Genomic DNA, 16343 nt, shown 5'->3' on the forward strand with positions numbered 1-16343 from the left:
GCTATCTCCCATGGAACTCGGCAGCTGGTGCAGTTCTGGCACCTCTAGCTCTAACATGGATGCCTACGTGAATGGTCGGTACGACCGAATCGTGTCGTCGTTTAATGTGTTGGAGAGCAGTACTGCTTTGAGGAGGCCCAGATGGAGATTGTTGTGGAGGAAAATAATGAGAGAAAAGAAGAAAATTTTTGATTGCTCGTCATCAGCCTGCAGTCGTCGGATGCATTTCTCTTATGATCCTTATACCTATTCTCAGAATTTCGATCAAGGCTCAATGTGGTCTGATCCTGATAATATGTCTCGTTCCTTCTCTGCCAGGTTTGCTGTTTCTTCCAGGATCTTTGAAAAGACTCATCCTTTAGTGTAGGAATCACAAGAAATTAAATCATGGAGTTTAATTTGAGGCTACCTTCTTCATCTTTCTCTTATAATTTCTTGATACTCAATATGTAATTTTTCTCTTTTTTTTTTCGGGGAATTGGAATTTTTTTCATACTGTTCATGTATTTTTGGCACCTTCTTCTTCTTCTTCTCGTTGTCACTTGAATCAGACGTAACTAAAGATGCCTTTGGATTTATGTATATTTTCTTTTTCTTTTTTTCCTATTAAATTTTAAGCAACTAACCAATCATAACAATGATGATTACTAAAGAAAATAATTAATTAATCTCCAAATGGGTAATTAATGAACTAATTAATAAATTAACATCGATCTTTTTGCAATTTCAAGAAATGCTTTAATTATTAAAAAAGTGTATGGGTCGTTGAAAATAGATTTAGTGGATACTGATTATTGAAATTATAATAATAATAATTTTGATTTAGTGGACCAGAAATTTCACAAGGGTGAGGCACTGTACCAGCTGATGATCTATCTAGAAAAATACAGCAATCCATGTGCCCCCATACAAAATGGGATCTCTCCACCAACATAAATAATGGTGGAAACTAATTGGATTCTAATAATATAGCAGTGGTTGATGATAATTCAAAAATTCTCTCTCTTCCAATTGGATTCTAATAATAAAGCAGTGAGTTGATATAAGCATATGGGGCAAGTCAGTGCATGTGCAGCATTACAGTTGCACAAGGACCCATCTGTCTCATTAAAACTATATGTTGATTTCAATTCAAACTAGTACAAAAGCTGTATATTTCTAGGGTTCACACTCTGCTTCACATGACGTCCACAAGCAATTATAATGGTAGAGGATGCCCATGCCCTACTTATGGAATCAAAAAACTTCCCATATTAAAGAGCTATAAAGAGGTTCATAACACTGTTTTATGATTTATGCATTTTCTAAGGGACACTTAGACCTCCTTTAGCACTTCCCCAAGCCAATATGATCCCAAGATTATAAAGGCAGGGATAGCTATAACCATAAGCCAACAGAAAATTTTAGTCAAATTTTGGTGATGCAATTAATTTTAAGCATCCTAAAGCAGTTTTCTTTGTGGGTCAAACAGATCCCCCTTTTAAGTTGCTGCATACATGTAATACATCTTATGAGGAGCCCCTACAAAACAGAGTGGAGGATATATGATTTTGGGTACTGAATCAGCCAACAAAGAAGAAGTTGTGTTTTTGTAGGTTGCTGTTGGGTTCATGGCATCTCTACCATTGGTTTTGAAAGAGAGCAAACAACTTAAATATCAAGTTTACCTACTAAGAATGGCAACGAACTCATCTAAGCCATATCCACCAATCTCACCTCCTACTCTTTTGCATTATTTTTCCTGGCATACTTCTACATCAAGTGAAACTAACAATGGATAAATTCTTGGTATATGGTCATGACCTTAAACACACACGTGTCCCAGTATATCTAATATCCACTACCTATCTGCAAACCAGCCATTAATGACCATCATCATTGTATAGTTGTACATGAAATGGATAAATAATATAATTAATTTCTTATCCCCAATCAAATACTGAGTCATGTTATGTTCCAATTATTGAGCTATTCATATCTTCTGAGCATCATCAGAACATAAAAGAACTTTATGGATATTCTTGCATTCATTAATGAAATTAAAAACTTAAAGTAAAAGCTCCAATAATTGGCCCAATAAGGAACAAAATATTTCAACATGTATCATTAAATTGAAAAGAGACCTCTTACTAGAGATTGCTTTCATGATTTGAAGCCAACAAAGCAATCTTATATTCACTCCAAGTAATAAGCAAATGACAGATGCACATGAATAAGAGAAAAATAATGGAAGAACTCATAATGATAGTAGAATTTTTAATTCAACAAAAAGGGCTTCAAATTTATTCTCAAACATTTTTGTACAGAGATTGGGGAAGGCAATAACAATAAACAAAATGTAACATATCTTCATTGAAACTGGGAAAAAAAAATAAAACCAATCAAGATGGAACTTAACAAAAATTATTTTTTGGCTGCACTGCCTACAAACTAAGTGCAGCCTGCAGAAGGTTAAAATTATCTTATTAATCAGTTTAATTTGTAGGCAAATTAGCTATACTAGAGAGAGCCCAAAGATGACCACAACCAAATAAACACTGCAGTCAATGAAGATGCCGCGAATGATCTGGTACAGGACCAAACCTCTTTCCAAGAGCTTGACTGCTCCAGTCCAGTTATCTTCATCTTCTTTACCCGCAACTTTTTCTTCGTCAACCTCCTCAGAGTCATTTCCACTCTCAAGAAACAATAGCGCAAGCACAATTGTTACATCAGTTAGCAGGATTATGCAAAAAGGCCTGGAGGCAATGAAGCTATCTGAACTCATAATGTCAAATCCAATCAGTGGATAATCAATGTTAGAAATAACCACAACACAAGCTATAATGAGAGAACAAATAGCTCTCGTTCTCTCAGAAGCTATAATGCAGGAGTTTATCCGTTTGGAAGAGAACAATTTGGCCTGACTTAGTGGCTTTTGAACTGATGATGAGATCTCAAAATTTTTGTCCATACCGGACAAGGGATCAGGACTTGTCACACTTTTTGGATTTCCTCTATGGAAGATTCTGGCCCCTGGATACTCATTGATGGTCCTACCTTTGATCAATTTGGAATCAGAGTCACCATCTGTTTCCTCAGGACCAGCTACAAACACCCATCAAGGAATAAACCAACTAAGAATTTTCTCAAACATCACGTAGGATTGATTCCAAATCTAAATCTGACAACAATTATTGATTAGAAAAAGAAAAGGGTACAAGGGTTTCTTTCTATTTTAAACAAGATCAAGAAAATTGTCCATTATCTTCATTTTGTTTTTTCTACAATGGTAGAAATTATAAAATAATCAACATTTTCCATTAACTTTGGTTCAATGATGCATGAACAATAATGCAAATCTAAATTATCATTAGCCCAACCAGCATTAATAACAATCAAATCAGGGAAACCATAGTATTATACTAATGAACAGATTTGAGAAAATGGGTACCATGGATTTGAGTTTGAGTATTATCATTAGACATGAACATAATTGATGGAGAAGATTCTGTGTGTGCATGACGTTGACGTTGAGTTGCTGACGATGGTGATGATGCCGGTGTCGGCGATGGTAACGACGGCGATGCACTAAGGGCACGAACTTGGCCGGTGATAAGAGCCAAACGATCACCCCCTCTCTCCACAATCTTTCTTCTTCGTTCTTTTCGGACATTGGTATCCATCTTCCTCGCTCGCCAAGCTCCTTCTACCTCTCCCCAGGCTCCGAATTCTGCCTCTCAAAAACGTCCATTAAGTTAGTTATTTCTGTTATATCCGAAACGACGCCGTAATGGCAATTGCATTTCTTACATCTTCCCATTGGATAAGGCTAAAATAGAATAAATGAAAAGGTCGATTAAAGCCTCAATTTTCATGACAATTTTAGGGTAAAAAGGTAATTTAACTTAATTTGGACATTTTGTTTTTCCAAAATTGAGAGGTTCAGCATGCATATATTCATCAAGATTATTTAATTATACTTGAAAATAAACGAATGGTAACGAATTATTGGCAATTTCTAAATTTTCAATTTTAGTACATTTCTGCTATTTTTTATTTAAAAAAAATAATAAAATATTTAATATACTCCTATTAAATTTAATTGATAATAAATATATCTAAATAAATTTAAAAAGTTTTAAATTTTATTTTTTTAATTACCAATTTTCATTTAAAAATATATATATTTTTTCATATCAACCTTATTTTACAGAAATTTATTCGATTATCATCGGACTTTAACAGCAAATTGTTAATAATTTATTAATGAATTTAATTTTTATACAAAAAAAATATTTTTAGAATTTAATAATGGATTGAAAATATAATGCAATTTATTTTCATAATTTTATTCATTACAATTTTTGTTTTTTCATTTCATTTTTTATGATTTCTTCACTTTTTTATCATTTTTTTCCTCTCATTTTTTATTTTTTCATTTTTCTTATTTTTTTATCATTTTCTTTCCTTTTCTTTCCTTTTTCCATAATTTTTTATTATGTACTTTCATTTCTCTCTTTTTATTTTTTTTTCTAGCATTTTCTATCACGCTCCTTTTTTGTTTCCTTTTTATACCATATTCTTTCATTCTCTCAATTTATTTTTTCTTCATTTTTTTTCTTTTTCTCTCTTCTTTTTCTTTCTATCATTTGCTCCTCTTTTCTTTTCTTATTTCATTTTTTTATCCTCGTTTTATTTCCCTATACATTTTTTATTTCTCTTATTATTCTTTATATTTTCTCTTATTTTATTTACTCCTTTTTTTTCTCCATTTCATTATTATTTTGGTTTCTAAAATACTATTTTCCTAACTTATGAATATAAGATAAAACTATTTGTAATATGAAAGTGATTTTATTCAAAAAAAATATAAAAAATAATAAAATTTATTATGTCAATCAAAAATAAATCTTCTTTTCTAAAATTTCCTTAAATTAATTATGAAGGGATTTACCAATAAATTTCAAACTTTAGCTTGATAGTACTTTTAGTTATATGAATTTTTTTTTTAATTATACTCATTTTAAAGATATTAAATTTTATTAATATTTTTAAAAAAATTTAAAAATAAAATATAATTAAATAAAATTATAATAATTGATTATAATAACATTAAAAAATGATGAACAAAAACTATAAAAGATCAGAGGGAGTAATAAAGCTCACAATCAGAAGATTCATGCTTGATAATTCCAGAGAACAAGAAATTACTTAGCGAAAAGCAGAATGAATCTGTGCTTCTACTGAAGACATGTTGAGATGTTTGGTGTATTGGAGAAACACCTGCTCCATTCAAAGGATACAGTCCAGTGCAGCTAGAAAGCTGGTCATCACCATTTCAGTGCTTGTACAATGCACAGATAATATAAAAATTTAAGTAATGTTTGAGAGTGCAAATTATGACATAAAGCTCTCTCACTTGGGGAGACCTTGAGCAGATGCACCTTCCTAGTGCAATGAAAGTCATCTAACTAGGCCATGAGTTTCAAGGTAACACGAGCTTTCTATTTATACATTAGTATCATATCATGTCTTTCATAGCCATCCGATGTGCTAGGAACATAAAATTTTATCTTAATTTCCTGATGAGTAATGAATAAAGTGTTACTGAAATTTTTCACCTTGCTGTCGCTTAGTATCTTAATAAAAAATAAGACTATTACTAGTCTTGAGTAAGAGCTGTAATCTAGTAAGATTAGCCCTCCAAAAATAAGCGTATGCCACTATTAAGTAGTAGCAAGCACACGGTATTCTTTAGTAAAAGGCGAAGGAATAGTTCGCTTTGTGCTTACTACATGGCTCCGTGAGAAAGCAAAACGACAGCCACTACTGATATAGGAAGGCTGGTTTCGTGTTTGTTAGTAATCAGCCGATGTGGGATTGCATCATCATTCTACGTAAAATTAGCATTTACATACAATATGCAGCATGTAGTTGCGAGATATATGCTGAATTAACTGTGGCGTTCAACATCTTCATTGCATGTCCTTAGATATTTCAATTCATATTATCATTTCTTCTCTTCTGGCTGATTTATAGGCCACATATATGAAGTGCAAAAATCCTATTCAATTATGTTATATACAATGCCAATATATAGAAACTAAATTACGTCCAATACTTCAATTATTATTCTAGGCCTCGCGAATTTCTCCTTTTTAGTTCTTTGAACTTTTATGCTATCGAATCATGATGTCATAATATTACATTTTCTTTTTCATCTTTGGTTTTATAGAGAACCAGAATGTAGATGGATCAACAGAAGGAATTATCCTTTCAATATGTCCGCTGGAAGGAAACATGACAAACTTAGCAAGCACATCTTCATAATTCTTCATTTTCCTCAATTGTCCATGAAATTCTCTTTTGAAGTTCAAAATTATCACTTGCATATCCAACCACTTCTGGTGGTTCTGGATTACAAAGGTGCTTACAAATGCACCATGTTCAATGGGGATGATTCTTGCAGATTCACTAGCCTACCAGGTGGTGTTGCGTGAGATCCAGGCGTAAAGCTCACAATGGAATATTCGTGGTGGTTGACAATTCAAAAGAAATTACAGACAGTTGCAGATCAGAAAGCAAAAACTTGAGAAGACGTAGTTCAGAAGGCCAACTTATAGAAACTTGGGGTTAATATTGATAGGGGCCGCGCGAACGCAGGCCCCCACTAGCACAAATTATGACGTAGACTCTCCTACTTGAGGAGACCTTAGGCAGATGCACCTTCCAAGTGCAATGCAGGCCACCTCCCTAGGACATGAGTCTTCATGATCACCCATTAACCCCGTCCAGGTAAGTATGTTTACAAGGCATCATGATTCCTATTTATTGATTAGCCTCATATCATGGTCTTCATAGCCATCCGATGTGGGCTTCAAGTCCGTCACTACTGACTTGTGAGTGCAAGGGCAAAACTGCAATTAATTAGGCATTGCAATTAATTGGAAAAACATTTATTACAATGAACTTTTGTTTTACACCCAAATCCCAACTCAATGCAAGAAAATAGAATTTTGAAGAAAAATAAAATCCCATATTATTAATGAGAAGGAGATTGGAGAGGCTGCTTCTATTTATTTTCGCCAGAACTTTTGGAACTGTTAAAAGATTAAATGTATTTTCTCATACTAACTTTTAGAACAGCGCTTTGATGGGAAATACATTCAGCAACAAGCAGTTGTTATAATGCAAAGACTTGTGAGCACCCGTCTTAACTCCCATTTTTGTTTTTCATTCCCAAGCCCTTTAGAATAAAAATTACTCAAAAATTTTTTATCTTGCAACGGTGCAGCTTTATATTTTGCTGAATAAGTAGAAAATCAACTAATTAGAAGATCCAAAATCAATTCAAGTAGCGAATTATTGTTATTCATGTTTAACATCCGATCATTTATACCAACCAATCATCTTTTCTTGTCTGTGAAATAAAAAAACAATAGACTTGATTTGGCTAAGGGCTGGGCTCGGATGAGATCAACCCTCCAAAAATAAGCGTATGCCACTTATCAGTAGCAAGCACATGATATTCTTTAGTAAAAGGCGAAAGAATAGTTCGCTCTGTGCTTACTACATGGCTGCGTGGAAAGAAAATGTGACAGCTGCTAACTATATAGGAAGGTCGGTGTCATGTCTGTCAGTTATCCACCGATGTGGGATTGCAGCAGCATTCTATGTGAACTTAAGAAACCTTTGCAGCATTTAGTTATGACGCTGAATTAATAATGGCTGCTGCTTGTTCTAGATATTTCTATTCATTTTGTTCTTTCTTTTCTATCTGCCTTGTAGGTCTATACATATGACCACAATACCTAGAAGCTCAAATCCTTGCTTGCATGCATAATATCCTTTTAGCGTGTCCAAAATCATCAATTACAATCCAATTTGTCACTTCCTCGTGCTTCAGGACTACCATGTTCAGTGGGGATTCAAAACATATCTTGCAGAGCAGAAAGAATAAATAACGTTGCTTCCACTTCAGGTCAGCATGTTCCAATAGCTTGGGAATTGCTATTGACAGGGGCCCCGCGAACGCAGGCCCCCACTACCACAAATTATGCTCTTCCACTTGAGGAGACCTTAGGCAGATGCACCTTCTTAGTACAATGAAAGCCATCTACCTAGGCCATGAGTCTTCTCGATCAACCATAGACCCCATCCAGGCAAGTATGTTTACAAGTTAACATGAACTTTCTATTTATATCTTAGGCTCATGTCATGTGTTTTATAAATTTTTGATTGGGGATTATTGTTTTCTTTGATTTTTCAGTTGTGATGACAAGGGAAAGGACAAGTTAGGCATTCTGATTGGAATTAACAGTTAGGAATAAATTTTTGCCATTTGAATTATTATTTTTAAGTAATAGGAAAAATAAAAATTTTCCATTCAAAGGCATTACATAAGAGAAGGCTGCTGTGATTGAGAAATATACAGCTGAAGAAAAAGAATAAGAGGAGAGTTCTTATCATGCATGTAAATGTTGAAATGAAGGAAAATATTTTTTAAAAAAAAAATGATTTGTTTAGTTGATTCTTGTTTTTATTATTCTACTAAAGATATTTTGTTTATTTTTGCTATTTTTCTTTCCCTAATTCTAGTAAATGGAATCTGAGCTCCATATTAAGTGACTTGTTTCAAAAATCAGGCCTAAATGCAAAATAAAGTTCATTTCTTGCATTTAGTTTTCTTCATTGCTTCTTTTATTTTGGATCTATATTACCATCTCAATTCAAGTGATCTTTTCAAAATCATAATCAAGAGTTCAAATTTTTGTTCAAGATGTAAATTTTTTACTTTTTTTTTCTTACATTTCCTTCCATTTTGAAAATGAGAAACATGGGTTTCTTGGGTAAGTATAAATTGAAAATTTATTGAAAGAAGTAAAAGAAAATATTGATGAAGATAACCCAAACTAGAAAAGAAAATTACAAAAGGAGAAATATCAATAAAATGTTAAATGATCCTGCTCAGATTTAAAGCTAAAGTCAAATGTTGATGCAAAACTCCTCTCACAAAAACACCCAAGCAAAAATCAATTAAAAAAAGGCCTCACGACCTGCAAAAATACAGGAACCCCAGACAAAAGTAGAGCATAATTCAAGGAGTTATTTATTAGTAAGTTAACAAAAAATATATATTTTTTGGAGGAATGATTAATTCAAAATTTTAATAAAAAAATTATTCGTTTCATAATAATTTACTGACATTTTAATTATGAGTGGATCATAACAGTAAAAAAAGTTTAATTAAAAATAGACCAGGAACAATGCTGCAGACTCCTAATGAGATACAATCTATTAGGAGATAAGATTAAGATTGATTAAGAGTGAGGAAGGAATAAGCTAACAATAAAACTTTTGAAGCTAGAGTTGGTGGGGGTGCGCCAGGCCCAAGCAACAGTGCAGCGCATGGGAGACGCCCAGGAGCCCCAATAGCAAGCTACTGTAACATGCTCCCCCCATAGAAAAATTAATTTAATATCGTGTGAGCCAATGGCCCACGTATCAGATATTAAACTGATAAGAACAGATACTACACTTGATCTTAGCCAAAAGGCCGAGAAAGGTATGCTTAACAAGGCATCTCATGCTTCCTTTTATTCTCCTCAGTCTCGGCAACTCTTGCTAATTTGTCGAGGTGGGATACGATAACTGTATTGCCTTTAGCCACCTCACTACAAAACAAACGTATTGTCCTTCCAAGTCTTGAAAAGCTAAAATCCTGGCTTGCATTGGCATATGCTTCGTTCAACTGTACAAACTGCCTTAGAATAAAAGCATTAATCTTCTGTATCAACATATTAATTATGTCCAATACTTGTTAAATTCTTGTGATAATATTACAGTAGAATATTTTACATCACATAAATATATGATCATGTCGTTCTTTTACAAGAACCAAAATACAGATGGAACGTTAAACAAATTGAGCAAGTACTTCATTTTCCTTAACTGTTCATGAAATCCTTTTAGCATGTAATGAGTTGCAAAACTCATTATTTTTATATATTAAATTTTATAATTTTGATATAAACAATTGTTTTTTCTTAAATTTTAATTTTGGATAGATTTTGAGCTGAAAATGAAAAAATAAATCAAATTGAAACTATTTTAGAGCGAATATGATCTAAACTCGATGGACAAATTTCAAAATTACTATTTTAACAGTTTAAAACTGTTTTAAATGACTTTAAATATAATCATATTAGAATTAGGATAAAAGTCATCGACCTAAGAGTAGTAGATTTATTTTAATTTTTAACTTAAATTATAAATAATTATCTTTTTATTTAGAAAAAATTTATATAAAGACGGACTTAAATGTAGAAAGCCATCTCTTATCTTTTATCTCTTCTTTTCCATTCTCTTCTTTTCGGTCTCTTGTAGCCGAACTCCTTCCCTTTTTTTCTTTTATTTTCTACAATTTATTATGACTCTTGGAAACTAAACTTTTTTATTTAGTTGAAATTTAATCAAGTTGTGAGATTTTATTTTTAATTTATATTCATCACAATTTTTATTTTCAATTAATTTCTGTTTTCGAAAAACAACACCTCTATTGTTGTCTTTTTACGAATTCAAAGGGCCTATTGAATCTCTTCTTTCTATTATTGTCTTTTTACGAATTCAAAAAGTCTATTAAATCTCCTAAGAAGACAACATACTACTAATTAATCCAAATAAATTCATAATTATTTAATTGAGTTAATACAAGTAGCAATTAGCATATTTGGTTTAATGGTTTAAATAATTCGCTTGCGTTGTTATAAGTTTGAATTCTTTATTTTTTAAAACAGTTCATTATTTAAATCTACACGTTTAATAAAATTATTAATTAACTAGAAATTAACTATAACCAAATAACGGATAATAACAAAATAACGGACAATCCAATGATTTTTTTTTAATTAATATCAATTGCAAATCTACCAATACCTTTAGCTGAGTTTTAATTTAATTATTTATTTTATTACCAATACCTTTAGCTAAGTTTTAATTTAATTATTTATTTTATAGTCAAATATAACAAGATCGTAGATATGCAAAATCTTCCATCATGTCAAAAACTATCAATTTCTCCAAATTAAATTTTTATCAACTTCTCCAAATCCAATTTGCCACTTACTAATGGTTCAGGAATTACTAATGGTTCAGGATTAGCATGTTCAGTGGGACATCTAGTAGATAAAACCATTGGATTAGCAAAGAGAAATTAACCACCAATACCCATCCATGTTGTAGTCATCGTCACTACAAAGATGAAAGAGAAGAACTAGCATTTTGCAGGTCGTATTATAGACCAAATCTTGCAAAGCAAAAAGCAGAAACCTTTGCCTCTACATCAAGTGGACAAGTTACAAAAGCTTGGGAATCGATATTGACGGGGGCCGCGCGAACGCAGGCCCCTACTACCATAAATTATGACGTAGGCTCTCCCACTTGAGGAGACCTTAGACAGATGCACCTTCCTAGTGCAATGAAAGCCATCTACCTAGGCCATGAGTCTTATTGATCACTCATTGACCCCGTCCAGGTAAGTATGTTAGAAAGGTTGTATGTGATTTCTATTTATATCTTACACTCATATCACTTATTTCATAAACTTTCAATGTGGGATTAAAATTTGTCTTAATTTGTAGTCATTATGAAAAGAGCAAAGACAAATTGGGCATTCATTTTTGCCATCTAAAGGATTATTTTTTAAGTAATAGGAACATAAAATTTTAGACTGCTTTAATTGAGAAATATAGAGTAAAAGAAAAATAATAAGAGGAGTCCTTATCATGCATATGTAAATGTTGAAAATGAAGAAGGAAAATATTTTTTTTTAAAAAAATATTGATTTGTTTGATCGATTCTTTTTTTATATAATTCTACAATAAATATTTTATTTATTTTGCTATTTTTCTCTCTCTAATACTAATAAATGGTATGAGAGCTCCATACTATTAAGTGACTTGTTTCAAAAATCATGTCTAAATGCTTTTTTCAATTTTTTTAAATAAAGTTCATTTCTTGCATTTATTTTTCTTCATTGCTTCTTTTATTTTTTATCTATATTACTATCTCAATTCAAGTGATTTTTTTTTTAAATCATGATAAAGAGTTCAAATTTTTTTCAAGATGATGAAGAAAGACTTCAATTTTTTACTTTTTTTCTTACGTTCCCTTCCATTTTAAAAATGAGAAGCATGGAGTTCTTGGGTAAGTATAAATAATCTAATATAGTAAAATGTGTTGAAAGGGGTAAAAGAAAATATTGATGAAGATAACCCAAACTAGAAAAACAAATTACAAAATGAGAAAAGGTCAATAAAAGGCTAGCCCAGGATCCTATACTCAGATTTAAAGCTAAAGTCAAATGTTGATGAAAAACCTCTCATACAAAGACACCCAACCAAAAATCGATTAAAGAAAGGCCACAAAACATCTTGTCTTAATCCACCCATTTTAGCCAAAGAAACTGCAAGCATATTGGACTTGCAAAAATAAAGCCAGCCTAGACAAAGTAGCTGCTGCATCTGTGGCATAGTTCAAAGAGTGATTCATTAGTGAGTTTAGAAAAAAAAAATGACATTACTCGGAGAAAAGCTTGAATTCAAAATTCATTTTATGTTGCAGCTTAATGAGATGCCATCTATTAAAAATTGTCATTATTAAAGTTTAAAAGGAGCGAATAAGCTGACTACTAAATAAAGATTTTCATGCTACCGCTTCCAATCGAAGACGAAAGAATATGTTCCAGAAGCTGAAAAATGACGATGGTAATTGGGTAGAATGGGAGTCGGGTCTGCCTAATCTGATTCTTGATTTTTACACGAAGCTGTTCACTTCTGAGGGTGGTGACACAGAACCAGTATTAAGATATGTACAGAAGCGGGTTACGGTGAGGCAGAATGAGAAACTGATGACTGATTTTTCTGCAGAGGAGGTCAGAGAAGCAATTTTTTCTATGCATCCGGATAAGGCACCAGGGCCTGATGGTTTAAATCCTGGTTTTTTCCAAGCCTATTGGGAGATTGTAGGTGAAGATGTTACAAAGGCTTGCCTAAAATGTCTTAATGAAGGGAATTCTTTGCCTGGAAAAAACGTGACGAACGTGGTGCTTATTCCCAAAAAGAAAACTCCAGAAGTGGTGGCTGATTTGCGCCCAATCTCGTTAAGTAATGTGGTGGATCGAATAGTATGTAAAGCCTTGGCAAATAGACTTAAATCTATATTAGCTGATGTGGTTTCTGATTCACAAAGTGCTTTCATACCAAATCGGTTAATCACGGACAGCATTATAGTGGCTTATGAATTGTTTCACACTATGAAGCGGAAGACCCAAGGGCTTACGGGTTTTTTATCTCTCAAAACAGACATGTCCAAAGCTTACGATAGAATTGAATGGGGTTACTTGAAGCAAATAATGTTGGGGCTTGGTTTTTGCGAATTGTGGGTGGAAAAAATTATGAGAATTGTAACTTCAGTTTCATATATATTTGTTCGAGGGGCAGAGGAGTATGGTCCGTTATTTCCACATAGAGGGTTGCGACAAGGGGATCCTCTGTCACCCTACTTATTCATTCTATGTGCTGATGGTTTATCTCAAATGCTGTCTAAAATGCAGGCTCAAGGGAAGATTCATGGGGCTCAAGTTTGTCGAAATGCTCCACCAATTTCTCATATTTTTTTCGCTGATGATGCCTTTTTTTCACTAAAGCTACTGAAGGAGAGGCGGTACATTTAAAGGAAAGCTTGTTGGCATATGAAATTGCATCTGGTCAGAAGATAAATCTGTCCAAGTCATCAGTAATGTTCACTCCTTGTACACCACAACCGAAACGAGACGTTTGTTGTCATATTTTTGGAGTGCAGGCTGTAGATAATCACGGCAGCTATTTGGGGATGCCCTCAATTATTGGTAAGGATAAAAAACAAATTTTTCAGTTTGTGGTGGAAAAATTGACGAAGAGGATTCAGGGCTGGAAAGCCAAAATTTTGTCCAAAGCGGGGAAAGACGTTCTTTTGAGAACAGTAGCACAAGCAATGCCGAATTACATCATGTCATTATTTCTACTTCCTATTGATGTTTGTAAGGAGTTAGAGATGGTGATGAATTCCTTTTTTTGGAACAATGGCAAGTCAAGCTCCATTCACTGGCTACGATGGAAAAGAATGGTGGTGCCCCAAGCCAATGGAGGTCTCGGATACAGGGACCTACGGCTGTTTAACTTGGCCCTTCTCGCCAAACAAGGGTGGCGGATTTTACGTCATCCAGATTCTTTGATGGCTAAGATTTTGAAACAACGGTATTTCCCTGATACTGATTTTTTCTCAGCTGAAGTAGGTGGAAATCCAAGCCAGATTTGGAGAAGTATATGTGCAAGTCGTTCAATTTTAATGGCAGGTTGTAGAAGAAGAATCGGTGATGGTCTCTCTACAAGGGTTCGAGAGGATCCATGGCTTTTAGATGACAACCCTTATATTCAGTCTGTTTTTTTGGATGATGAGATTCAGTTGGTTGCAGATTTAATTCAGGGTGGAAGATGGAATTCTCAATTCATTTTGAGTAATTTTCAAGCTAGAGATGTGGAGCTCATACAACAAATTCCTTTATCCATGCGCCAACAATCAGACATGTGGTATTGGAATCAGAACAGGCTTGGGGTTTACAAGGTGAAAGAAGGATATAGACTTGCTATAGATGAAGCGGACCCTCAGTTTTATTTGAATGATGATATGTGGGAACGAATTTGGAAGGTGAAGGTACCAGCAAAAGTCAATTTTTTTATATGGAGAGTACTTCGTGGGTGCTTACCTTGTAATTTTAATTTGAGGAAGCGTAAGGTTGAAGTACAGGATGCTTGCATTGTTTGTGGCTTATTCCAGGAAACCGAGTTACACCTGCTTCATGATTGTACTCACGCCCAAGCTGTGTGGGTGTCTTCCATAATAGGATGGGAACCCATACATGATCTTAAAATATGGTTTTCTAATCTTATTATGACAGGTACACATACCCAGAAAGAAGAATTATTTATGTTGTCTTGGAGTCTATGGCACAGCAGGAATCAATTATTATGGCAGCAGAAGCATGAAGATTCTTTGGTGGTTCTTCATAGAGCCCGGTCAACTTTACAACAATGGCAGAATGCTCAACTAAAGCCGAAGGAGAATGTAGTGGCATTGGCGCGTAATAGACAATGGATAGCACCAGAAATTGGAAAGTTCAAATGCAATATTGACATAGCTATTTTGACAAACAGCAGGTTCGGGTTGGGTTTTATTCTGCGTAATCATCAGGGGTTATGTGAGGCTGGAAAGATTGAAGCTATTTATGGGAATGCTGACCCAACGATAGGAGAGGCGTTATGTTTCAGAGAAGCACTAAGTTGGTTGAAAACATTGCCATATCATCATGTTACTGTGGAGACGGATTGCCAGGTAGTAACGAAAGCCTTGATATCTCAAGATAATGAGGTTTTATCTTATTTTCAGAGTATTATCGTTGATTGTAAAGCTCTATTAAATGAGCTACCGAATGTGAGTTTTCGTTTTGTGTATAGATCAGCGAATCATGTTGCCCATTGTTGTGCAAGAGCGGCTGGTTCCATGTCTGGTCTTTCTTGGGGGGTATGCCCTCCTAATTTTCTGTATGAGGCTTTGATGATGGATTTTAATAATATGCGCTAATAGCGCGAAGCCAAAAATTTTCAAAAAAAAAATAAAGATTTTGGAGCTAGAGTTGGTGGGGTGCGCCAGGCCCAAGCAATAGTGCAACGCATGGACGACGCTCAAGAGCCCCAGTAGCAAGCTACTGTAACGGGCTCTCCCCCTTAAAAATTAATTTAATATCATGTGAGCCGATGGCCCACGTATCAGATATTAAACTGATAAGAACAGATACTACACTTGATCTTAGCCAAAAGGCCGAGAAAGGTATGCTTGAACTTGTAACGACCCCAAAATGGACCGTCACCGGCGCTAGGATTCAGGTCAGCTTAAGGCCGCCAGAACCCGTAGCAAGCCTGCAATACTCTCTGTGCACCTGTAAAACTCATACATGATACATTTTCTGTGAAAATAAAAACTCTTTGCTGAACCAAGACTTAACCTGTGCATGCACTATCTCTGTACTCTGTACTCTGTACTCTGTACGCTGTACTCTGTACCCCTGACTAGAGCTTGCTCTAGATGGGTTAATTCATACCTGTTAAGCCTGGTGATAAAATATATATACATATACAGATCATGTATGTAACAAAAGCTTTACAACACAACACAACTAAGGCAAGCACAACTCTAACGTTATACACAACTATAACATCTCTTTAAAAGTTACATGTCCACGCTATACTATTACAAGCTCTTTTACT

At 34.0% G+C, this 16343-nt stretch overlaps 1 protein-coding gene and 7 non-coding genes across 8 annotated transcripts; all 8 read right to left on the minus strand.

Annotated features, from left to right (window-relative positions):
• Positions 1-2317: 2317 nt before the first annotated feature.
• LOC110626722 lies at positions 2318-3681 on the minus strand. The gene is made up of 2 exons (XM_021772774.2): positions 3434-3681; positions 2318-3087 (listed from the first exon to the last, which is right to left on the minus strand). Exons 1-2 carry the CDS (start codon positions 3663-3665, stop codon positions 2495-2497), a joined length of 825 nt encoding a protein of 274 aa, XP_021628466.1. The 5' UTR covers positions 3666-3681; the 3' UTR covers positions 2318-2494.
• A 1982-nt stretch (positions 3682-5663) lies between these two features.
• On the minus strand, positions 5664-5783 carry LOC122725206. Its single transcript, XR_006352679.1, has one exon. It is a non-coding gene; the product is annotated as a U5 spliceosomal RNA (small nuclear RNA).
• Positions 5784-6624: 841 nt separating this feature from the next.
• On the minus strand, positions 6625-6785 carry LOC122725215. The gene has a single exon (XR_006352685.1). It is a non-coding gene; the product is annotated as a U1 spliceosomal RNA (small nuclear RNA).
• Positions 6786-7445: 660 nt separating this feature from the next.
• LOC122725205 lies at positions 7446-7561 on the minus strand. The gene has a single exon (XR_006352678.1). It is a non-coding gene; the product is annotated as a U5 spliceosomal RNA (small nuclear RNA).
• A 437-nt stretch (positions 7562-7998) lies between these two features.
• Positions 7999-8152, minus strand: LOC122725236. Its single transcript, XR_006352705.1, has one exon. It is a non-coding gene; the product is annotated as a U1 spliceosomal RNA (small nuclear RNA).
• A 1203-nt stretch (positions 8153-9355) lies between these two features.
• LOC122725199 lies at positions 9356-9551 on the minus strand. Its single transcript, XR_006352672.1, has one exon. It is a non-coding gene; the product is annotated as a U2 spliceosomal RNA (small nuclear RNA).
• Positions 9552-11362: 1811 nt separating this feature from the next.
• On the minus strand, positions 11363-11523 carry LOC122725204. The gene has a single exon (XR_006352677.1). It is a non-coding gene; the product is annotated as a U1 spliceosomal RNA (small nuclear RNA).
• Positions 11524-15715: 4192 nt separating this feature from the next.
• LOC122725196 lies at positions 15716-15910 on the minus strand. The gene has a single exon (XR_006352669.1). It is a non-coding gene; the product is annotated as a U2 spliceosomal RNA (small nuclear RNA).
• Positions 15911-16343: the final 433 nt, after the last annotated feature.

Source organism: Manihot esculenta, chromosome 11 (genome assembly GCF_001659605.2).
Source record: "Manihot esculenta cultivar AM560-2 chromosome 11, M.esculenta_v8, whole genome shotgun sequence".
NCBI lineage: Eukaryota > Viridiplantae > Streptophyta > Magnoliopsida > Malpighiales > Euphorbiaceae > Manihot > Manihot esculenta.